Raw genomic sequence first — 23,278 nt, forward strand, 5'->3', positions numbered from 1 at the left:
CAACCTGGTCATCGAGCTGTCCATTAGTTGCAGTGACTGTCTGTGGGTGGGTAGGAACCCTTGAGTTGTATCCTTGTTCTGCATTCTCCGTCCGTGGAGTTTGCTCTGTTGTTTATTCTCTCGGAGGAACAAACTGTAGCTGTCGACATTTTCTGCTGAAGTCTGCACTGCTGGTGTTGATCGTATACGATCCAGGCACTGAATTGTTTTTCTTTATGGCAGCTGGCATTGTCCCTCCTTTTTCTTCATCCAGTTTGACATGAACGTGGTCACCACGTTCTAGACCCATCAGTCCTCTGAGCGAAGTTTGTTGTAAAAGTGTTCATAAGATCTTTTAGCTCTTTTATCCAATTTGGCTACTGTCTTCATGTCTGGCCTCTTTGGAGATAGGTTTCTTTCCACAGTTGGAACAGCCGTTTTGAATTGTCTTCCCATCAGGAACTGTGCTTGACTATGTCCAGTAGCTGTTATTGGTGTTGATATGTAACTCAGAAGAGCAAGTGTAACCATGCGGCCTCTGACGGGACCCAACGGAGAGTGTCAATTCAGGACAAATTGCTTAGAGCAGGGCAGTCACAGCCCAAGGCTGGGGGTCCTTTACTACTATGGCCCACGAAAGCAGCCAAACAGAGAGGACTTCAGTCTCACCCCAAGGGCTAACCAGAAGTCACACAAGCAATTCCCTTAGACACTCCCTTTTCCCAGTATCATCACCAGGGCCACTCATTATGGGGATGAATGGTTATGAAAACCAATACCCTAGTAAAAGAAAAAAGGTTCTCTCGATCCCAAAGGATCAAGCCCCAGACCCCGGTCAATACACAAGTCAGATCTTACCCACAAATCACGCTGTTGCCAATCCTTTAGAATCTAAAATCTAAAGGTTTATTCATAAAAAGAAAAAGATAGAGATGAGAGCTAAAATGGGTTCAATGGAATCAATGACATACAGTGATGGCAAAGTTCTTGGTTCAGGCTTGTAGCTGTGATGGCATAAACTGCTGGCACAAATCCAGTCTCTGGAGAACATCCCCAGCTGAGATGGGTCATTCAGTCCTTGGTTCAGAGCTTCAGTTTGTAGCGAAGTCCTTCCAGAGGTCAGAAGCAGGATTGAAGACAAGATGGAGGGGTTTCCAGGGCCTTTTATATTCTTTCTCTTGTGGGCAGAAACCCCTTTGTTCTCCTGTGCAAAATCACAGCAACAAGATGGAGTTTGGAGTCACATGGGCAAGTCACATGTCCATGCACGACTCAGTTTGCAGGCAGCAGCCATTGCCCACATGCCACCTTGAACGTTCCCAGGAAGACTTATCATGTGGATTGGAGTCTCCCAAGGTCCATTGTCAGTTAAGTATTTCTTGTTTGGGCACTTAATCTGCAAATTCCTTTCTCAGGAAGCTGACCAAATGCTTCACTGAGGCTACTTAGAATCAAAACACATTGAGATACAAGTACATAGCCAATATTCATAACTTCAACTACAAAAATGATACACACATACAGACAGCATCATCATAACCGTCAAACTACAACCTTTCCATAGACACCCCACTTGGCCTCCTCTGTACATGACCTGGTGCAACCATAGGACCCTGGTTTCAACCATGATCTATACGGTCTCAGTTCCTGTCAATAATGTCACAGCAAGGAATGGATCTTCCAGCAGCAGGAGGATTTTTTTGGCGGTCTGTACAGCTCTCTCAGCCTCTTCATTCACTCATGGGGAATGTGGGCTGCTAGGAATATGATCAAAATATTTTGTTCAGAATGACTTAAATTCTGCTGCGGTGAGTTGTGGTCTGTTGTCCATCACTAGTTGTTCTGGAATACCGAAGTGAGCAAAAGTGCACTTCAATTTCTCGATGACACTGCAATATGTCATGTCTTTCAAGTATATGACTTCTGTATACCTGGAAAAAGAGTCCACAACGACCAGGTAATGATGACCTCTGAATTCACATCAGTCTGCAGCTAGTCTCTTCCACGGCCTGTCTGGGCGGGGTGTTGTGTGTGTTGTGTTGGTCTGTTCATTCTGCAGTACTCACATGCAGATACTTTATTCCTTATGTCCTTGCTAATTCCCAGCCACCACGCTGACTGGCCCATTCACGGCAGTTAGTTCGTCCTCGTTGTCCTTCCTGGAGGAGGTTTAGGATTCCCCCCTCATTTTGTTTGGAATTACGATGCAAATGACTTTAACCATAAATCCATCTGACTCGCTTAACTGTCCACACACCATAAAGTAGTCTCATCACTTCCTTATTGTCCTTTAAATACTTGACCCAGTTGCCCTAGGGTAACTTAGAACTTCCTGAAGCTGAGCATCTGTCAAGGTTGCTTTTTGTGGTAGCAATAGTCTCTTTTCTGACACTGATCTGTGTGGGTCTACAGCATCCACGCATGCCTTTATGTCATCTTCGAGCTCACCTGTAGCTGTGTGCATGATGAGCTCCGTGAGCTGTGACAGATCTTCTGCTACTCCCAGATTTTTCCCAGGAACATACTTAGCAATTGAGTTAAATCACATTAACCTTAGCAATAGACATCGGCATCTCAGCAGGGCTTGATCTGGGTTGTCAGGGTTCCCTCCCCACTCTGAACTTTAGGGTACAGGTGTGGGGACCCGCATGAAAGACCCCCTAAGCTTATTTTTACCAGCTTAGGTTAAAACTTCCCCAACACACAAATTCCACCTTGTCCTTGAACAGTAGGCTGCCACCACCAAGTGATTTAGACAAAGAATCAGGGAAAGGACCACCTGGAGTCCTATTTCCCCAAAATATTCCCCCAAACCCTTACACACTGTGGCAAAGTGGGACTGTTCTTAATGTTTCCTCTGAATAATGTGGGGGTGCCTCAGTTTCCCCTAGGCAGTTCTTAAGTATCTAGGGGATGGGGTAAGGGTGTATGATGGTTGCAGAGCCCTAGAGGGCAGGAGTGTGCAGGGGTCTGGACACAGAGAATGGCCGACACCCTGTTTCCTGGCTACTGATAGCCTGGGCCCTTCCCCCCTGCAAGGTGAGAGCAGTCTCAGGGGCGAAGGAGTCTGCCGCTCGACCCTGGCAAAGAGGTGGTGACCTCGAGAAGGGCTGGCACACTAGGGGTTCTCCCTGGAAACTGTGGGGAGCTGAGAGCACACAGGCCTTGAGTCCACAACAACTTGGGAAGAGCGGAGCGATGGCCTGTCACCATCTCCTTAAGAAGGACATTGTAACCCTGTGCAGAAAGAGAGGGTTGAGCATTGCAAAGTTCACCAAAGCAGAGTTAATCGTGCAGCTGGAGGAAGATGACTGTGCTAAGGAACAGATTCCTGACCCCAAATGGGACTATAGCAGGATCTGGGAGCAGCTGGAGTAGTAGCCAGGCATCGCCAAGACTCCTGTCCCCGACCAGACAAGAGTGTTCAAGATTGGGTTCCCCATCAGGAACTCTTGCTCCTCTTGCTCTCTCGGACTCCGCTCCAATCCCTGTACTCGCAAAAAGAAAAGGAGTACTTGTCACACCTTAGAGACTAACTAATTTATTTGAGCATTGTGACTAAGTGGGACTGTTCTTCATGTTTCCTCTGAATAGCGTGGGGGTGCCTCAGTTTCCCCTAGGCAGTTCTTAAGTATCTAGGTGGTGGGATAAGGGTGTATGATCATTGCAGAGCCCTAGAGGGCAGGTGTGTGCAGGGGTCTGGACACAGAGAATGGCCGACACCCTGTTTCCTGGCAACTGATGGCCTGGCCCTTCCCCCCTGCAAGGTGAGAGCTAAAGGGTTGGAGAACAAAGGAATCAGGTGACCTCCTGGCCCGGGAAAGGGACAAAGCCCAGAGAAGGATGGGCTGGAGGGGGTTTCAGTTTGGGGCTGGCTGGGGACGAGGAGTGAAGTGCAGACGTGCTTGTCTGGCTCACTGCCCCCCAAAATGGACCCGGCTGAGGGGTCCTGTTCTCTGCACCTACAAGCTCTGTGTTAGACCATGTTCCTGTCATCTGATAAGCCTTCTGTTTTACTGGCTGGCTGAGAGTCCCATCTGACTGCGGAGTTGGGGGTCAGGACCCTCTGGCTTCCTCAGGACCCCGCCTGGGCGGACTCGCTGTGGGAAGCGCATGGAGGGGCAGAGGAGGCTGAATGCTCCGAGGTCAGACCCAGGAAGGTGGAAGCCGGGGGAGCTGTGTGTCCTGCAGACAGGCTGCTCCCAGAAAGGAGACTGCCCCAGAGTCCTGCCTGGCTTCTTAGGGAGCCGTTCCAGAGCATCGCCTGGGGACTCAGTGACAAGCTCTGGGAGGGGCTGAAGAGATTGTAAATCCCTTCTGTGAGGACTGTGATGTCAGCTCCTGAATTAGTTTGAAAGTCAATCGTCTTGCCATGAATATCCAGTTTCACATTCCAGGCAGGCTCTGTGTCATCACCAGTGACAGACCCCAGAAACAACGTCTCTTGGTTGTCTGTAATATGAGTCAACCCACTGGCTGCTTTAGTGCAGCAAACAGCTGCAAAATGTCCATAGGTCGTGCGTTTTTTACACCCTGCACCTCTGGCAGGACATTCACCATCTCTTGGGACATGATCTGTTCCGCACCTTCGGCACCTAGGCTGGAATTGGTCCCTCTTAGCCTGGGCATTCTCTCTCCTTGCCTCAGGGCTTTGATGATAATGACTTTTAACACTCAAGTGTCTGTGTAGAGTTTCTAAGCTAGTTTCAGGTTTTCCAAGGTTCTCAAGTTGTCCTAGGTTTTGGTGTCTCACCAGCTCAGAACGCTTTGGTCATTGGATAGCGGTGGCTAGGGCTAAACCTCTCTTCCGTTGTAGCTGCTGTGAAAGGTTTTTATCTGTTAACCCAATAACCAGCCTGTCTCTATTGTTTTTATGGTTTGCATTCCCAGAATCACTGTTTTCAGCCAATGTATGCAGAGCTCTTATAAAACTTTCAACATTTCCCCCTGGTTCTTGAAGTGTGGCACGTTGATAAGCTCCTGCAACCTTTGTTGTTGTTTTCCCTCTGTTGCTGTTCTTAGTTTACTCCTGACACCATGTCATGCTCCAGTATCAGGTACAGGCTGGCCACAGCACTCGCTCCTACACCCCAGGTGTGTTCATCGTAAGAGCCGTCAGTGCCCTTCCAGGCACAGCTGAAGTTCGTTTAAATAAGGTAGGTCACACACCTGGCGGCTGGGCAGTACGATACACTCCACGACAGGGTCTATGCTGGGTGAGTGCCCCTTGGGAGGGCTGAGGGGGGCCAAGGGGGGCTGGGTGAGACAGAGACTCGGCGGAGTGAAAAGGGTGACAGTCTCTGCAGTTCTTGGCGATGATTTCTCCATGTGAATCCCACCAGCCGCCCTGCAGCCCCTCCTTCAGCGCCCGGATTGGGAGTAGTGAGGGAGCGGAGGGATGGGGTGGGACTGTAGGATGTGTGGGTGCAGCTTGGCCCCCACGGATCCTGCTGGCCAAAGAGCCTGATCTCGCGCCCGAGGCACCTGCTCCTCGGGTGGGGTCCATGCGGACGAGGACTTGCTGAGCCAGTTACTGTACGAGAAGGAGCCTCCGTTGTCTCTGTACAGCACCCACCCGGCCTGCTCCCCGCGCCGTGCTCCGCTCCCAGCCGCCTCGGGACACGGGCACGCAGCACCATCCGCCTGCACTCTCCCCCATGGGGCCGCCTGTCCCCCACCCCGTGCTGTCCCTCTCTGCTGCCCTCCTCCTGCGGTTTTTCCCCTGGGTGTTACCCATAATGCCGGCTCGCCACGGTATGCGTGCGTGGGGGCCTGCAGCGCCGTGGGCGCACATGTATGTTGAATGCGTGTGCATTTGCAGCTCTGTAGTGCGTGTGCAGAGAGGTGAGTGTGGCGCTGCGTGTGCCCACCCCCTGTGCCCACATGCCAGCCTGCGAGATGCCCGGCTGCCATTCCGGGGGGGCCCCACTGCTGCTCTGGTACAGAAGGGGGGGTTCCACCATGGCGGGGGCGGGGGAGGTCACATCGCAGCACAGGTGGGGGGGCAAGGGGTGGGGGTCCTGCACCGGGGCAGGCTGCTGGCCGCTCCTCCGGCCTTTTCCTTAACCCTGTGTGTGTTGTAGCTGGTCTACCTCCCGCCCCCCTGGGGGGACTGCAAATCCACCCCCATTGAATCCGACTTCTTCACCAGCTACAGCATCACGGCCTGCCGCCTGGACTGCGAGACCCGCTACCTGGCCGAAAACTGCAACTGCCGCATGGTGCACATGCCCGGTGAGGGGCGCGGGCCGGGCTGGGGGAGGCCCCGTGCTGGGGGGGCCCCGTGCTGGGGGGGGAGCCCCATGCAAGTGGGAGCTGGGAGGGGACGAGAGGGCAGGGGGCTGCTGGGGAGAGATGTGCTGGTCCTGGGGGCAGGGTGAGGAGGGCGCCCCCCCCAGCTCCTGGGCTAGTTCCCCCAGACATGGGGCTCTAATGAGACGCAGCCCCCACCACCCACATGGCTCCTGCAGCCCCACCAGCCCCCCGCCAAGCCCCTGAGTGACCCTGTGCCCCCCTCCCCAGGGAACGCCAACGTGTGCACGCCCGAGCAGTACAAGGAGTGCGCCGACCCTGCCCTGGGTACGTACCCGCCGCGGCCCGTCTCTGGGGCAGTGCCTCGTCTCCTGCCCTGCCGCCCGCCCGCATGCCTCCCACACCCGGCCAGACCCTGACACCCATGGCCCTGCTCCAGCTCAACCCATCCCCGGCACTGGGACTCCCCCTCGTGGGTCACCTCCCCCCCGGGGGACATGGGGAGCAGGGCTGGGGACGCCTGGGGAAGCTCCAGTCTCCTCCCCAGCTTGTGTCGCTGCCCGAGGAGCAGCTGGGGATTGGACCCCCTGGGACCTGTTGCTGAAGCAGTCAAGGGCCTGTGTGTGGGCCCAGTTTCTGGGGATCTCCAGCCCATAGGGGTGCTGCTGGCTCACGCCCCATCCCTGTGAGTCTCTGGCCCCTTCCCAACCCTATCGCTCTCTGGCCTGTCACTTCTGCTGGCTCTCCACCTGTCCCCATCGCTCTCCGCCTGTCCCCATCGCTCTCCGCCTGTCCACGTCCCCGTGGCTCTCCGGGTGTTCTTGGCTCACACCCGTCCTCGCACTCCAGACTTCCTGGTGAAGAAGGACAGTGAATTCTGCGTGTGCCGCACGCCCTGTGACATGGTGCGCTACGGCAAGGAGCTCTCCATGGTCAAGATCCCCAGCAAGGCCTCAGCCAAGTACCTGGCCAAGAAGTACAACAAGAGCGAGCAGTACATCTCGTGAGTCCCCTCCCCTGCGCACAGAACAACTCCCCCTGCACAGCCCCCCAGACATCACCCCCACGCACAGCACGACCCCCCACAGCACCCTCCTGCAGACAGCGCGTCCCCCAACCCCCCAGTGCGCCCCCCTTGTTGCGGACAGCATGCCCCCATGAGTGACCCCCCAACATGCCACAGCCTCACAGGGTGCACCCCCCCCTTTGCTCCTCCCAGCCTGCCCCCCAGGGCCCACACCAGCCCTGCAGAGCCCTGCAGTCACCAACCTGGTCACTTGGACTCATCCCGTCTGTCTGTCTGTCTGTCTGTGTCTGGCCTGGCCGCTGCCGCCCCCCAGGGACAATGTGCTGGTGCTGGACATTTTCTTTGAAGCCTTGAACTATGAGACCATCGAGCAGAAGAAAGCATATGAGGTGGCAGGGCTGCTGGGTGAGTGCTGGGGGGGGGGTGAGTGCCCGGGGGGGCTGGGGGTGAGTGCCCGGGTGGGCTGCTCGGTGAGTGCCCGGGCGGGTGAGTGCCCGGGGGGGCTGCTGGGTGAGTGCCTGGGGGGGGGGTGAGAGCCGGGGGGGTGAGTGCTAGGGGGGGCTGGGTGTGAGTGCCCCGGGGGGCTGCTGGGTGAGTGCCCCGGGGGGGTGAGTGCCCGGGGGGGCTGCTGGGTGAGTGCCTGGGGGGGGTGAGAGCCAGGGGGGGTGAGTGCTAGGGGGGGCTGCTGGGTGAGTGCCCAGGGGGGGTGAGTGCCCGGGGGGGGCTGCTGGGTGAGTGCCCCGGGGGGGCTGCTGGGTGAGTGCCCAGGGGGGGTGAGTGCCCGGGGGGGGGCTGCTGGGTGAGTGGCTGTCAGGGGTGAGAGCCGGGAGGGGCTGCTGGGTGAGTGTCTGGGGGGGTGAGTGCCGGGGGGGCTGCTGGGTGAGTGCCCAGGGGGAGTGAGTGCCCGGGGGGGGGCTGCTGGGTGAGTGGCTGTCAGGGGTGAGAGCCGGGAGGGGCTGCTGGGTGAGTGTCTGGGGGGGTGAGTGCCCGGGGGGGGTGAGTGCCCGGGGGGGGCTGCTGGGTGAGTGGCTGTCAGGGGTGAGAGCCGGGAGGGGCTGCTGGGTGAGTGTCTGGGGGGGTGAGAGCCGGGAGGGGCTGCTGGGTGAGTGCCCAGGGGGGGTGAGTGCCCGGGGGGGGCTGCTGGGTGAGTGGCTGTCAGGGGTGAGAGCCGGGAGGGGCTGCTGGGTGAGTGTCTGGGGGGGTGAGTGCCCGGGGGGGGTGAGTGCAGGGGGGCTGCTGGGTGAGCACTCGCAGTGCGGCGGGGTGCCCCAGGGGACCTGCAACCCTGCGGCTGGGGCGGGAGCAGTGCCCCCTCGTGACTCCGGGTGGGCGTCGGTGGGGCAGGCCCCTGCCTGCTGCAGGAGCAGCGTCGGGTGGGTGCGGCCTGGCTGCCCGCTCACGCTCTGCCCGGCTGCCCGCTCACGCTCTGCCCCTGCCCCCAGGGGACATCGGGGGCCAGATGGGGCTGTTCATTGGGGCCAGCATCCTAACCATCCTGGAGATCTTCGACTACCTGTACGAGGTGAGGCCACGGGCTGAGCAGTGGTGGGCAGGGGGCTCTTGGTTCTCCCCCGAACCTTGGTTCCCAGCCCCAGCCTTGGTGCCCCCCCACCGAGCCTTCCCCCTTGACAACGCTCCTGAGACTGGTTCAGCTTCAATGCTGACCACAGCCACATGTGCCCCCAGCCCCTCTCCCCACCCCCCCCGCACGCCCCCCGTGCCCCCCCATATGAGCCTTCCCCCGCCACCCCCCCCCCAACAGGTAACAACGCAGCACATAGGGGAAACTGAGGCCCAGACAAGCATGATTAAAATATTACCAACAATTCCCACTTGGTTACAGGGGGTGTCCGTGGCCCAGCTCGGCCCCACACCGCAGCATTGGGCACAGCTCACCCCTTCATGCACTTCCCTGCCCCCCTAAGAAACAGGGCTGGGCTGTGCCCCCATGGGCCAGATAGGGCTGCCCAGCGCCCCACAGGGTGAACAGGGACTCGAAACCGGGGCTCCCGCCACCCAGGCTAGTGCCGCCCCTGGACTCTCCCGGCCGGCACAGCGAGCAGGGGAAGTACAAAGGAGCTACAACCCCTGAACTCTAGGGACCCCCCCAAGAGGACATTGCAGAACCTCCCCCGTTGGTGACGACCCAGTTATCTCCCCCCAGGTGTTTCGGGACAAACTCCTCAGTTTTTACAAGAACAAGAAGAGACCCCAGAGAAATAACAGCGACAACCTGGTAACCAGCCCCTGGGCGCCCTGCCAGGGGAGGGGCCCCTGACCTTCCCCCGTTCCCCCCGAACTGCCCTGCCAGGGGAGGGGCCCCTGACCTTCCCCCGTTCCCCCAGAACCGCCCTGCCAGGGGAGGGGCCCCTGACCTTCCCCCGTTCCCCCAGAACCGCCCTGCCAGGGGAGGGGCCCCTGACCTTCCCCCGTTCCCCCAGAACCGCCCTGCCAGGGGAGGGGCCCCTGACCTTCCCCCAGAACCGCCCTGCCAGGGGAGGGGCCCCTGACCTTCCCCCGTTCCCCCAGAACCGCCCTGCCAGGGGAGGGGCCCCTGACCTTCCCCCAGAACCGCCCTGCCAGGGGAGGGGCCCCTGACCTTCCCCCCGAACCGCCCTGCCAGGGGAGGGGCCCCTGACCTTCCCCCGTCCCCCCCGAACTGCCCTGCCAGGGGAGGGGCCCCTGACCTTCCCCCGTTCCCCCAGAACCGCCCTGCCAGGGGAGGGGCCCCTGACCTTCCCCCGTTCCCCCAGAACCGCCCTGCCAGGGGAGGGGCCCCTGACCTTCCCCCGTTCCCCCAGAACCGCCCTGCCAGGGGAGGGGCCCCTGACCTTCCCCCAGAACCGCCCTGCCAGGGGAGGGGCCCCTGACCTTCCCCCCGAACCGCCCTGCCAGGGGAGGGGCCCCTGACCTTCCCCCGTTCCCCCCGAACCGCCCTGCCAGGGGAGGGGCCCCTGACCTTCCCCCGTTCCCCCCGAACCGCCCTGCCAGGGGAGGGGCCCCTGACCTTCCCCCGTTCCCCCAGAACCGCCCTGCCAGGGGAGGGGCCCCTGACCTTCCCCCGTCCCCCCCGAACTGCCCTGCCAGGGGAGGGGCCCCTGACCTTCCCCCGTTCCCCCAGAACCGCCCTGCCAGGGAAGGGGCCCCTGACCTTCCCCCGTTCCCCCAGAACCGCCCTGCCAGGGGAGGGGCCCCTGACCTTCCCCCGTCCCCCCCGAACTGCCCTGCCAGGGGAGGGGCCCCTGACCTTCCCCCGTTCCCCCAGAACTGCCCCACCCGGCACTCTGCAGCGCTGAGGCCTGCTGGGGATCGGGGCTGCTCCAGGCTGGGGGTCGGGCTGCCGCTGTCTCTGGCTGACAACCCGTGGGTGAGGGGAGGTGCCAGCCCTCCTGGGTGGCACAGAGCATCTCCCCCTGCCCTGGGGCCCCCGTGCCCCGCATCGGGGTTCAGCACAGACCTGCCCCGAGGGACTGGCGCCCAGGGAGGGGAAGGGGCAGCCCCTTCCCAGACACATGCAAGGCGGTGAGCTTGGGGGGGGGGGGGGGGGCGTGGGGCTGGAAGGGCCAGAGCAGGGGCAATTGGGATTCCTGCCATGAGCTGGAGGCAGACTGCTCTCAGGGACCTCCTGCTGGAGTGCTGGGGGCAGCCCCCTTGGCAGGAGGGGCCCCCGCGGCCGGAGGTGAATCAGAACAGCCCCAGCCCGTCCCTGCCACGGCCCCGCGTGGCCCCGCTCTCATGTGTGAGCGTGTGGGCTCCGCAGGCTGCGGACCTGCGGGCTGGGGGTCATGCCCTGGTGCCGGCGGATCCACCCCCCGCCCGTTCCTGCAGGCCCTGGGGGCCGCGGGGGGCCACGGGGCCGAGCGCAGCGGTTGGCACAGGCCCCCAGGGGCCCACTGCTCAGCCCGCTGGGCCGTGTCCCCTCACGGGTCTGGCCGGACACCAGGCTGGGCTGACTCCTGCCCGGCTGGGCTGACTCCTGCCCGGCTGGGCTGTTGGCCGCTTCCCCTCCGGGTTCCATGGGGGGCGGCGCGGGGAGCAGGGCCCCAGCACCAGCAAAGGTCCCGGCCCGTCTGCTCCCTCCCGGCCCGTCTGCTCTCGCCTCACTCAGCTCCCCGGGGCCCCTCCCCACGGGCTGTGACACCCCCAGGGCTGGCCCTGCCGCCCCACCTGCTGGTGACACTGGATTTAGCACCACCCCGCTGAACCCCGCAGCGAGACTGGGGCATGTTAGCGCTCGGTGGTCCTACCCCCACTTCCTCTAGCCCAGTGGTTTCAAACTGCGGTTCGGGACCCAGTACTGGGTCGTGGAATGTAAGGCCCTGGGTCGCGGCAGCTCTGGGCAGCACCACCGAGCGGGCCGTTAAAAGTCCCGTTGGCGGTGCGGCTTGGCTAAGGCAGGCTCGTCCCGACCTGTTCTGGCACTGTGCTGTGCCCCAGAAGCGGCCAGCAGACGGTCCGGCTCCTCGGGGGGGGCCGCAGGGCGACACGCGCTGCCCCCGCCCCGAGCACCGGCTCCACACTCCCATTAGCCGGTTCCTGGCCAATGGGACCTGGGGTGGGGGGTGCCTGCGGGAGAGAGACATGCAGAGTCGCTTGCGTGCCTCCACCTCGGAGCCGGGCCTGCTGCTGGTCCGCTTCCAGGGCGCAGCGCAGTCCGCAGCGTCAGGACAGGCAGGAAACCTGCCTTAGCACCCCCACGGCAGGAGCCGCCCACGGTAAGCCTGTGCCCCAATCCCCTGCCCCAGCCCTGGGCCCCCCCAACCCCAGAGCCCCCTCCGGCACCCCAAACCCCTCATCCTTGGCCCCACCCCAGAGCCTGCACCCCAACCCCCTGCCCCAGCCCTGAGTTCCTCCCACACCCTGAACCCCTCATTCCTGGCCCCACCCCGCAGCCCTCACCCCAGCCCCTCCCCCACCCCAAACCCCTCACCTCCAGCTCCGTTGGGTCACGGGCAACCACCATTTTCTTTAAGTGGGTTTCCAGAAGAAACGTTTGGAGGTGACTGCTGTAGGCGAGGCGTTGCTGCAGCATCCACGCGGACGGGGGGCAGGGCCGTGTCCGCGCAAGGCAGGGGCACTGGGCCGCCTGTGGGCACCGGCTGCCAGGCTCTGGTGCTGCCCCACGCAGGCGATAAAGGCCCCTGGACAAGCCGCAGCCAGGCGTGAGCGAGCACAGAGCCGGGTCACTCGTCCCCTGCAGCAGGGGCAGGCTCTGGCCCCTGAGTGGGAGGCTCCCATAGGTTCCTCTTGATTCAGTGGGTGGCCCCAGCAGCACCCTCCACCACCCCCCCCCATCCTGCCCCAATGTGGCGGGGGGAGGGGGTCCTGGGAGTGCAGGAGAGTGAGTCCCCCCATTCTGACCTGCCGTGGTCCACTGGGGTAGTGTACATGCCACTTTGCACCCATGAGTTCGTTATTTCTGGGGTGCAGCTGAACCCAGATCTGCCCCAGAGCCGCCCCCTAAGTGCAGTGCATCCCCGCTGCCTCCGCAGGGCCCCTAGTGTCAGGGCCAGGCGGGAGCCAGAGCAGCTGGGGCTGAGTGCCAGTTTCTGGGCACGGCCACTCTTGGGAGGGCTTGGCTTTGCCTTCAGCCCCCGCCTGAGATCTCTGCCCGGAGAGAGCTGGCTGGGCTCACACCTGCCCAAGGGACGGAGGATTCACCACGGTGTGGGGCACAGGCCCAGCGTGGGGACTGGGACTTCAAACAGTGCCTGGGACCAGGGTGGCGCACACCCAGCAGGGCTCCCCGTGCGCGGCCTGGGGGCAAAGGAGGAGCCTGGTGACTCAGCCCCTGCTCCAGAGCCATCCCGGGCTGCTGTGGCTTGCACTGGGTCCTGCTCTTCAGAACAGGGATTGACCAAGTGGCAGGGGTCAGAAAAGAGCCAGGGAGGAGTTGATTGCTGCAGACCCTGCCGCATAGATTAAGCTGCCTTAGTCTGTGCAGGGGAGGGGTCGGCGGTGCCGTGAGTGCCGTCTGCAGGTGCCCGGAGCCCGGTCTGTGCAGGGGAGGGGTCGGCGGTGCCGTGAGTGCCGTCTGCAGGTGCCCGGAGCCCGGTCTGTGCAGGGGAGGGGTCGGCGGTGCCGTGAGTGCTGTCTGCAGGTGCCCGGAGCCCAGTCTGTGCAGGGGAGGGGTTGGCGGTGCCCGGAGCCCAGTCTGTGCAGGGGAGGGGGCTCTGCGGCAGACGGCCCTTTGCTCCGACAGGCAGGGCTTGGACGAGAGCTGTCCTGGCTGGGAATAAGGAGCCGCTTTTCCCAAGGGAGGGTCGCCCTCATTGGAACGAATGACCGGAGGGGTGGTGGGGGGTGTCTCTGTCACAGAGGGTCAGTGAATCCAGGCTGGGCATGTCTCCAACAGCCCCCCTCTAGTTCAGCTAGGCCAGGAGTCCCTGGTCAGAGCCGTGCCCTGGGCTCTGTAAGAGGCCAAGTGGTCCCTGTGGCCATGGACAGTGTCAGGCTCACACACTGGCCAGGCAGTCACACTGCCGGCAGGGGAGGGCAGGGCCTGGGCGCGTGGCAGCTAGAGCCGGCTCTGGCCCTTTGGAGGAGCCATTCTCGAGTGCTGGCACCTCTCAGCGGGCCTGCGGCTGTCGGGCAAGCATAGGGTCCCATGGGGCAATCAGCCAGCAACATCCACACAGGACTGCAGGCTTAGCAGTGACCTCCTAGCACTGAGGCCAGGCCCCTGCTCATGCAGGCAACCCCGGCCCATCATCCCCCCTCACAAGCTGATCCACTCCACCCTTGCACCCGCACTCCCCCAGCTCTGCCCTGCCCCCTTCTGCCCCCACCGCTCAGCCCAGCCGCCCCTCTTCCCCCTGGGCTAGCTCTTTCCCTGCCTCAGGCTCCTCCAGTGCCTGGCTGACAGCACCGCCTGGTCTCATCACACATTTTACTAGCACCCTCCGCGTCCTGGGCCATCATCAACACCACATTGCAGATGCAGCCCAGGCCAAATTGGATGGGGCTCCTGCAGACCCTCCCGGCCCAGAACTGGGGGAGCAAGACACAGCCCTAGAGTCAGAGCATGCCCGGAGGGCCATGGCATCAGCGGCCAGACCCAGCTCCCAGGTAGAGACCCGGGAATGTGGGGAGGGGAGGCAGACCACGGCTGTGGGAGCAGCAGGGCCAGGATCTGGGACTGGGTGAGCGGACGAAGACACTGCCTGCTTCTTACCCCCTGTTCCTCCCCAGAGCACCTGTAACACCCTGCGGAGCCACTCGGACAGTCTCGGCTTCACCCCGAACATGCTACCTCGGCACCCGGCTCTCGGCAACTTCGAGGAGTTTGCTTGCTGAGGGGGCGGCTGCGCCTTGCAGTCCCAGCCCACCGGCCTCTCGCCTCCAGCAAGACCCGAGCCGCTCTGGCCAGGCAGACACGGCTTGGCGGCACAGAGGGCAGCAGGACAGCCCCTGGGAAGGAGACACCAGCGGTGGTGCAGTCCTGGGCTTCCATATACTTCCCATATACTGGGCTCTGGGCCCGGCCAGCTGCGGCTCTGAGCATTCACCACTGGGCTTCCATGCACAGCCCTCAACAGGGGAACTCATGTTCGGGCTTCCACCCCGCCCAGTCAGGGGGTGGGGTGGGGATTGCTGTCCTCTGGGGTCAGCCCCTCTGCGGGCAGTGGGGTGCTGAGCCCAGCGCTGGAGTGCCCTGCCCTGGCCATGATCGTGCCAGCTGCCCCAGGGGTGGAAGCCAGCACCTTTGAAAAGCCATGGTGCCTGGTTGCCTCCCAGCCAGGGCACAGAGAGCAGAGCCAGCTCTCCCCTCCCCGGGGGCCTCTACCCCCATCACTGAGCTCGGCCCAGCCTCCCCTTGCCTGCAGCCCCTCCCCAGGGAGCCGCCCGCAGCTGTATGAGACCCACAGAGCTCCCCAGCCCCAGGGCTCCAGCACCCTCACAACTCCCTCAGGCGGGCTGGCCCCCGGGGATGGGTGCAGCTTGCACTCCTGGTCTTCCAGGGCCCTGCAATGGGGAGAGGCAGGGGGTGGCCACAGGTCCCTGTGCTGGGGCACATGGAGACTGGGAGACCCCAGGGACTGACCAGGCCCTTTGTGCTAGTGACCCCTGTCTGAGAGTCCTGCTGGCCACGTATCTGCATGAGCTGCTTGGAGCACCCCCATCACCTGCCCCCCTTGCCCATCTGTGCCCCCTGCTCTGCTCCTCCCATCCGTGCCCTCCCTCTTCCCTCCAGCGCAGAGACAGTTGCAGCTTGCACCTCTCCAGCCTAGCGCGGATCCTGTGTATCATTAAAGCCCACCTGGTGGTTCCGACTTCCCACCTCTGCTTGGTCAATTCCAGGATGGGAGGGCCCTAAGCAGGCACCGGTCATTGGGCTGGGCCGGGGGGGAGGCAGGGTTGGACCAGGCCTGGGGGGCCCTGCAGGGCCCACACAGGGCTCGGGGGGAGAGTGCTAGGCTGGGCCTACAGAGACGGGCACATGGTGGACCCTAGCCTGGTGTTGCGAGTGGTGGGAGCAAGGGGTAGCTGCCGAGTGGGCCCTAGGCCAGGCTCTCTCTACCAGCAGCCCATGGGCTGTCCCCTGGGCCAGCAAGCGTCTCCCCTGTCACCAGGCTCCGCTCTGCAGCTCACCCCACAGGACTCTGGAGCTGACTCCCCATCGTCACCACAGCCAGGCTCTCCCCAGGCCCTGCAGGGCCCTGGCGTATCAGCAGCCCCCCACCTTCCAGACCGCCCCCCCGCTGCAGCCAGGCCCGCTGCCCCTCCGTGAACAGCAGGGCAGGCGCGTCAGCACCCCGAGCCACAGGGCTGGCCAAGCCTCCATTCTCTGCCTGCCGGGGCGGCCCCAACAGCCCTCTCCCACCATGGAAGGGACGAGAGCGCAGGACGCGGGCTGGGGGAGGGGAACTGTTTATGAAATTAAAGATACACCTTCAGCCACACAGGAGCACGGTACAAGGGGGAGGGAAGCTGCCTGGCCCCCCAAGGAGTCCCAGCTGGAAGGGGGGCCCCCCCCAGGCAGGGGCATGGCCAGGGCCCAGAGGCCTGCAGGGGACGTGGCAAGAATGGGCAGCCAGCGCCGGGAGCACCACGTCCCACACCAGCCTGGGAGGAGCCATCTCTTGCCTCCAGACCCCCGGCCAAGTAAGGGACAGCAGCAGCTCCCCTCTTTCCTGTGCCCCACTGGAACCCCAGGGCCATCCCTGTCCCGTGGGAGGCAGGTGACGCTGCACGGTATCGGGGCAATGGGTGCTTGCAGCAGGGCAGGGAGGGGGGCTGGCTCCTGTCCATGGGGTCCCAGCAGAGACTGGTATAAAACCAGGTACTGCCATGGGTTAAAAACCTAATAAATACCTTGGGGGGGTGTGGTCCCAGGGCCCTGCCCATCACCCAGTGCCCTGGCCCCAGAACCCCCTCCCCCAGGCGCCCCTGGAGCAGGGCAGGTGCTGGCCCGGCCTAGTCAGGCTCTACGGAAGGCAGAAGTCCGTGAAGTAGGGGTGCTGCAACGCCTCCTCGGCCGAGACCCGCTGCACCGGGTTGCACTTCAGCAGGTTCTGTGGAGGCAGCAGAGGGGCTGGGTGAGGAGGGGGTGGGGACAGCATCGACGGAGCAGGGCAATGGGGCCAGGCACCCCCCACCCCTGGGGCTGCAGGGGAAGAGTCAGACGCCCATTCCCCAAGGGGTGGTTGGGGGAGCAGTGGCAGAGAAGCCACCTGGCTGCCCAGGACAGCCCAGACAGAGCGGCTGCTGCCCTGCCCGCGGGGAACAGAGAGGGGCTGTCAGCTCTGCGTACGCGAAGGGCTTGGGCCAAGGTGCCCCAAAACAATCATGGTCAGGACCCCAGCAGCCCCCAGGGACAGGCCTGCCCCTCCCTGAGGCCAGCAGCCCCCACCGCGTGCCATGGGGCTGGGCCCACAGCACCTGCTCAGCCCGGGGCAGCGGGGCACCCACCTGGAGCAGGTCGCGACCTGTGGCATTGAGCTTCGGCACCACGTTGAGCAGCGACGTCGTCGCAGGGTACATGGGGTACGGCTGAGGGGAGAGAGGGCGACAGCTAGGAGCACCCCCCAGCACTAATCCCCCCCAGACACTAACCCACCCTCCCCCCAGAGACAGGCCAACCTCGCCCCTTCCCTCTCCAGACACTAACCCTGCCCCCACACAGGCTCTAACCTCGCCCCCAGACTGGGCCTGGCAGCTGCTCCCTCCCTGGCCCTGGTGCTCCGAGGGCCTAGCCAGCCCCTGCAGATGCTCCTCCCAGCGGACCCAGGGCCTGCGCGTCGTGCCGGGGCTCACGCCAGTCAGGTGCTGTTCATGGCACCCGCTGATGGACCTAAGAGCTGCAGCTTGTGGCTGGAGGGGGCAGCTCCATGCCCCAGAGCCCCCCCAACAGGTCAGGCCCTGGGCGCCCGTCCCCAGCCTGGGACTCACCTTGTAGTCTGGGAGCTTAGTCATGGCCGGCCACTGCTCTTCGGTTGGGGTTCCCAGCAATGTGGGGCGGGTTAAGGGCCATCTCTGCCCCCACAGGCCACGGGGGAGGGGAGGACCCCGGCTTTGGCCTGCAGAACCTGCCCAAGGCACATCCCACCCCCCACCCCTCCCACAGGGCTCCTTCAGCCAGGAGGAAGGGCTGGGAGCCGCATGCCCCTCCCACCCGAAGGTGGTCAGGAAAGCCATTCCCCAAGGGGGAAGCCAGGCTGTGGCCCGGCCTGGGCCTTTTGGCTCCTGGCTCTGTTCTCCTCACCCTTTGCTCAACAAACCCGCCCACGGTTGAAAAGGATATCGGAAAATCCTTTTCAGCTGGTCGTCCACGTCATTCCCCGGAAACAGGGGCCGCCCGGCGTTGGCCAGCTCTGCGGGGAGAGAGACGGGGCTGAGCCCAGGAAGCCCTGCAGACCCTCCCCCACTCCCCACGCTTGGTGCACGGCCCCTCCACAGCGGGGAGCCGGGCACCCAGGTACCTGCGAAGATGCAGCCGGCTGACCACATGTCTATGGAGGTGGAGTAGAGCTTGGCACCGAACAGCACGTCAGGGGGACGGTACCACAGTGTGACAACCTGCAGGGGGCGGACACAGGCCGTCAGACCCCCACTGCCCCGAGAACAGCCCACAGGAGGGGCTGCCGAGCTGCCAGCCTGAGCACCACGTGTGGCTCCAAGCTCTGGGCAGCTAGGCGGGCCATGGGGCAGCTTCCCCTTCCTCCCGCAGGCCCCCTCCATGGCCGCTGCAGCACCCCCGCCACGCTTGCTGACCCATCCGCCCTGCAGAGAATGGGGCCCGCTGACACCCCCCAGAGCCAGCAGCAGCGGGATCCCATCACTTCTGAGCCTTGCCCCAGCTGCTGTGTGCTCCAAGCGGAAGCACTGGCCGAGCTGGGAAGACAGGATGTTAACAGCCCACCCCCATGAACCAGCACTGCTGGTGGAGAAGGAAGAACCAGGGGTGGGGCAGGGCGCTCTCCCCCAGAGACAGTGCTGCCCCCCCATGCATCAGTGCAGCTCTAGGTGGGGCTGAGCTGCAGGGAGTGGGGAGGGGGCTCAGCAGGGGGTGCTCTCCCCTCGCAGTCAGTGCTGACCTCGCTACCCAGCATGGTGCTAGTGGGCCTGTGAGGCGGGGGGGTGCTCTCTCCTCACACGCTGGGGGGGGCTGCGCGGCGGGGGGAGGAGGGGTGCTCTCCCCTTGCACGCTGCGGCAGGGAGGCCCCTGCGGCAGGGAGGCCCCTGCGGCAGGGAGGCCCCTGCGGCAGGGAGGCCCTGCGGCAGGGAGGCCCCTGCGGCAGGGAGGCCCCTGCGGCAGGGAGGCCCCTGCGGCAGGGAGGCCCCTGCGGCAGGGAGGCCCCTGCGGCAGGGAGGCCCCTGCGGCAGGGAGGCCGGTGCTCTCCTCTCACAGCGAAGAACTAGATGCTAGCTCCCTGTAGAACAGCCTGTCCAGTAGCTGCATAGACCAGCCGGTACACAGCAGCCGAATTGCTGAAAGGGTCCCTGCAGCGGATGTGTGCCCACGCCCCCAGGACGTCCCCAACCACTCACCTCTGCTGAATAACAGCGCACAGGGATCCCAAAGGCCCGAGCCAAACCGAAGTCGGCCAGTTTGAGCTCCCCATTCTGCCGAGAGAAGATGAACCAGCCACAGAGACTCAGTCATGCAGAGTGCGCCACCTGCCAGGAACTGCGGCTGCCACCAGAGCCAGAGAAGCAGCAAAGCTCCTGCCCTGTGCTCGGGAGGCAAAAACTACAGCCCCAAGAGGAGCGGGTGAGGGGACACAATGAGCAGACCCCCAACCCTGCCCTGGGCTCCCCCTCAATCACAACCCACAGCCCCTGCTAGCCCAGCTCTGGAATCCCCACCAGCCTGCTTGTACCCCCAATCCCGACCCACAGACCCTGCTAACCCAACCCTGGGCTCCTGCCAGTCCCCCTCAATCCCGACCAGCCCTGTCAATGCCCCACACTCCAGCCCAGCAGCAGCACTGGCCCCTGTCTGGCTGCGTGGGTCACTCACTCGGTTGATCAGCAGGTTCTGGGGTTTGAGGTCTCTATGCAGCACGTTTCGGCTGTGACAGAAGGCGAGGCCCTTCAGCAGCTGGTACATGAAGGACTGGAAGAGAGGGCAGCAGTGAGCATGCTCCCAGTAGACCTCAAACCTACTCGTGCCCCAGCCAGGGCGGGCGTTGGCTCCAGGAAGCAGGGGATTCTCCCTCGCCAGGCCCAAGGGAACCAAGACTGGCCTGTCTAGGAGGAGCAGCTTGTGATGCTGTGAGCCTGGCGAGCTGCCAACTCAGAACGGACCTTGGCAGGGGGCTGCTCGTGGGGGCCGCTCATGGGGGCCATTGAGCTGGGTGCTGTGACTGGCACCCCCGCCAGGCACCATCCTAGCCTGGCCCTGCAAACCCACCTTGACGTTCTCAGGGTCCAGGTCCCCATTGCAGCTGTCAAAGTATTTCTTCAGGTCCTGGTGGGAAAAAGAGGGATGCCTGGATCAGAGGGGAGCTGGGGAGCTCAGGGGCACCCAGACAACTCCGCTCCCCTTGGGGAGGACAGTGGATTTCACCCCGGCTCCCCATTTCCTCCTGGAGGCAGGGGAGCCCATGGACTCCCAGGGCCTTCAGTCCCCTGTGGGCTCCCCAGCTCACCTGGTCACAGAACTCAAACACCAGTGTCAGCTTCTGTCGCTGTGCAGGACATCGTGCAGCCTGCAATGCAGGGAAAACCCCGTGAGTGCCCCCAGCAGGAGCCCACAGGCCCTTCCACAGCATGGGGCCTCCTACCAGCCCCAGTGCTGAAAGCATGCCCCCCGGGAGAGGGGGTCCAGGGCAGGCCTCACCCCTTTGCCTCAGGGGACATCGTGCCAGGGTCCTGGGTAGGAAACAAGCAGGTCACCCCATCGGCAAATCTGCTGTGAAACGTACAAACACTTTCCCATTCCCCAGCCTGAGCAGCATGTTACAGGACTCCGCGTGGGCCGGGAGAGGCCACGCTCCTCACAGCTCCACCGCAGCCCCTACGGGACTCATGGAGAGGAAAGCAGAGGAGGGACAATGCCACACAGCACCCAGGAGCTCCACATGTCCAGATCCAACCCCAGCCCCATCCAGAGCCTCCTGGCCTGCCTGGCACAAAGCATGTCCTTGCCTGACAATATTTTTGTGTTTCAGCTCCTTGAGCAGGCAGATCTCCCGCAGGGCAGAGCTGGGAACACCCTAGAGAAGAGGAGAGAGAGAGACAGAAAGATGGATTATCAGCATATGCTGCCTCACAGAGCCAGGATCATAACGTGCCCCCAACAGGGCACTGACCAAATGCACAAAAAGGCATTAGCTTCAAGCCCAGTGGGGCAGAAACAGTAAAACAGGGCCCAGGAACCGCAAAGGCTGCTGAGCCCCCATCCCCAGCACCCAGGATAGGCAGCTCAGGGCAGGGCTTGTGCCCAAACCTGCTCCCCTGCAGCTGGGAACATCTGCTCGCGGCTGCAGCCCCCATCTGGTCCCCGAGGGGAGCCGGAGGCAGGATGGGGCCAAAGCAGCAAGCACCGGCCACGGCTGGACAACAGAGCGGAGCGGGCCGGTCACCTCGTCGTCATCATCTAGCCGGACTCTCTTCAGCGCCACGATCTCATGGGTCTCCCCTGTTCTTGGCTTTGAACACGGTCCCGTAGGTCCCTGTGGGGAGAGGCCGTGAGAACCAGGCAGCCCACTGCCTGCCCCCCAACCTCTAGCTCAACCCTACAGCAACTGCAGCGCCTGACTCCCGGCCCGGCCCCCGGCCCCCACCGCGGCCCCGGCCCCGGCCCCCGCCCCCGGCCCCCACCGCGGCCCCGGCCCCGGCCCCCGCCCCGGCCCCGGCCCCGGCCCCCCGCCCCCGGCCCCCCGCCCCGCCCCCACCGCGGCCCCGGCCCCGGCCCCCCGCCCCCACCGCGGCCCCGGCCCCGGCCCCGGCCCCCGCCCCCGGCCCCCACCGCGGCCCCGGCCCCCGGCCCCCCCGCCCCCGGCCCCCACCGCGGCCCCGGCCCCGGCCCCCCCCGCCCCCACCGCGGCCCCGGCCCCGGCCCCCCGCCCCCCGCCCCCACCGCGGCCCCGGCCCCGGCCCCCCGCCCCCACCGCGGCCCCGGCCCCGGCCCCCCGCCCCCACCGCGGCCCCGGCCCCCCGCCCCCGGCCCCCACCGCGGCCCCGGCCCCGGCCCCCCGCCCCCCACCGCGGCCCCCGGCCCCGGCCCCCCACCCCCACCGCGGCCCCGGCCCCCGGCCCCCACCGCGGCCCCGGCCCCGGCCCCCCGCCCCCGGCCCCCACCGCGGCCCCGGCCCCGGCCCCCCGCCCCCACCGCGGCCCCGGCCCCGGCCCCCGGCCCCCACCGCGGCCCCGGCCCCGGCCCCCCGGCCCCCACCGCGGCCCCGGCCCCCGGCCCCCACCGCGGCCCCGGCCCCCGGCCCGAGGCGGGGGCTAAGCGCAGCCGGGCAGACGCGGCCCGAGCCCCCCGGTACCTTCCCCGATCTTCTCCAGCTTCTCGTATTTCTGCATCGCTCCGCACCGGGCCCGCCCGGACTACAGCTCCCGGCAGTCCCGCGCGGCCCCGCCCTCTCACGCAGCTCCCGGCAGCCCCCGCGCGGCCCCGCCCTCTCACGCAGATCCCGGCAGCCCCCGCGCGGCCCCGCCCCCTCGCACAGCTCCCGGCAGCCCCCGCGGCTCACTCCCCCCACGGCTCCCGGCAGCCCCCGCGCGGCCCCGCCCCCTCGCACAGCTCCCGGCAGCCCCCGCGGCTCACTTTCTCCACGGCTCCCGGAAGCCCCGCGCTTCCAGCCCGGGCTTGGTGCTTGTTGTCCCGCCCCTCCCCGGCCCGGCCTGTGGGGGCCTGTCCTGCCCGCTCCCCCCCCCCCGCCACGGCCCGGCCTGTGGAGGCCTGTCCCTCCCCCCGCAATGGCCCAGCCTGTCCCTCCCCTCCCCCCGCCACGGCCCGGCCTGTGGGGGCCTGTCCTGCCCGCTCCCCCCCCAGCCACGGCCGGCCTGTGGGGGCCTGTCCTGCCCCGCCATGGCCCGGCCTGTCCCTCCCCCCCGCCACAGCCCGGCCTGTGGGGGCCTGTCCTGCCCCGCCATGGCCCGGCCTGTCCCTCCCCCCCGCCATGGCGCGGCCTGTGGGGGCCTGTCCCTCCCCCCCGCCACGGCCCGGCCTGTGGGGGCCTGTCCTGCCCCGCTTCCCCCGCCACGGCCCGGCCTGTGGGGGCCTGTCCTGCCCCGCCATGGCCCGGCCTGTCCCTCCCCCCGCCACGGCCCGGCCTGTAGGGGCCTGTCCTGCCCGCTCCCCCCCCAGCCACGGCCCGGCCTGTGGGGGCCTGTCCTGCCCCGCCATGGCCCGGCCTGTCCCTCCCCCCGCCACGGCCGGCCTGTGGGGGCCTGTCCTGCCGCTCCCCCCCCAGCCACGGCCCGGCCTGTGGGGCCTGTCCTGCCCCGCAATGGCCCAGCCTGTCCCTCCCCCCCGCCACGGCCCGGCCTGTGGGGGCCTGTCCTGCCCCGCAATGGCCCAGCCTGTCCCTCCCCCCCGCCACGGCCCGGCCTGTGGGGGCCTGA

At 64.9% G+C, this 23,278-nt stretch overlaps 2 protein-coding genes across 2 annotated transcripts in view; one reads left to right on the plus strand and one right to left on the minus strand.

Annotated features, from left to right (window-relative positions):
• ASIC3 (acid sensing ion channel subunit 3) overlaps positions 1-14,554 on the plus strand; it is a 52,712-nt gene extending 38,158 nt beyond the window's left edge. Inside the window, exons 4-10 of the mRNA XM_077809547.1 lie at positions 6,063-6,213; positions 6,502-6,558; positions 7,081-7,234; positions 7,572-7,663; positions 8,701-8,780; positions 9,423-9,494; positions 14,450-14,554. Coding sequence (XP_077665673.1) covers positions 6,063-6,213; positions 6,502-6,558; positions 7,081-7,234; positions 7,572-7,663; positions 8,701-8,780; positions 9,423-9,494; positions 14,450-14,554 — 711 coding nt within the window. The remainder of the gene's footprint in view (positions 1-6,062; positions 6,214-6,501; positions 6,559-7,080; positions 7,235-7,571; positions 7,664-8,700; positions 8,781-9,422; positions 9,495-14,449) is intronic.
• Positions 14,555-16,113: 1,559 nt separating this feature from the next.
• CDK5 (cyclin dependent kinase 5) lies at positions 16,114-22,234 on the minus strand. Its single transcript, XM_077808640.1, is given in 14 exon segments — positions 16,114-16,773; positions 17,171-17,251; positions 17,651-17,709; positions 18,001-18,072; positions 18,181-18,277; positions 19,250-19,324; positions 19,722-19,817; positions 20,115-20,171; positions 20,353-20,387; positions 20,390-20,412; positions 20,852-20,919; positions 21,289-21,342; positions 21,344-21,378; positions 22,198-22,234. Coding segments are annotated over 14 exon segments (876 nt in total). The 3' UTR covers positions 16,114-16,686.
• Positions 22,235-23,278: the final 1,044 nt, after the last annotated feature.

This window comes from Eretmochelys imbricata, chromosome 2 (assembly GCF_965152235.1).
Source record: "Eretmochelys imbricata isolate rEreImb1 chromosome 2, rEreImb1.hap1, whole genome shotgun sequence".
Classification (NCBI taxonomy): domain Eukaryota; kingdom Metazoa; phylum Chordata; order Testudines; family Cheloniidae; genus Eretmochelys; species Eretmochelys imbricata.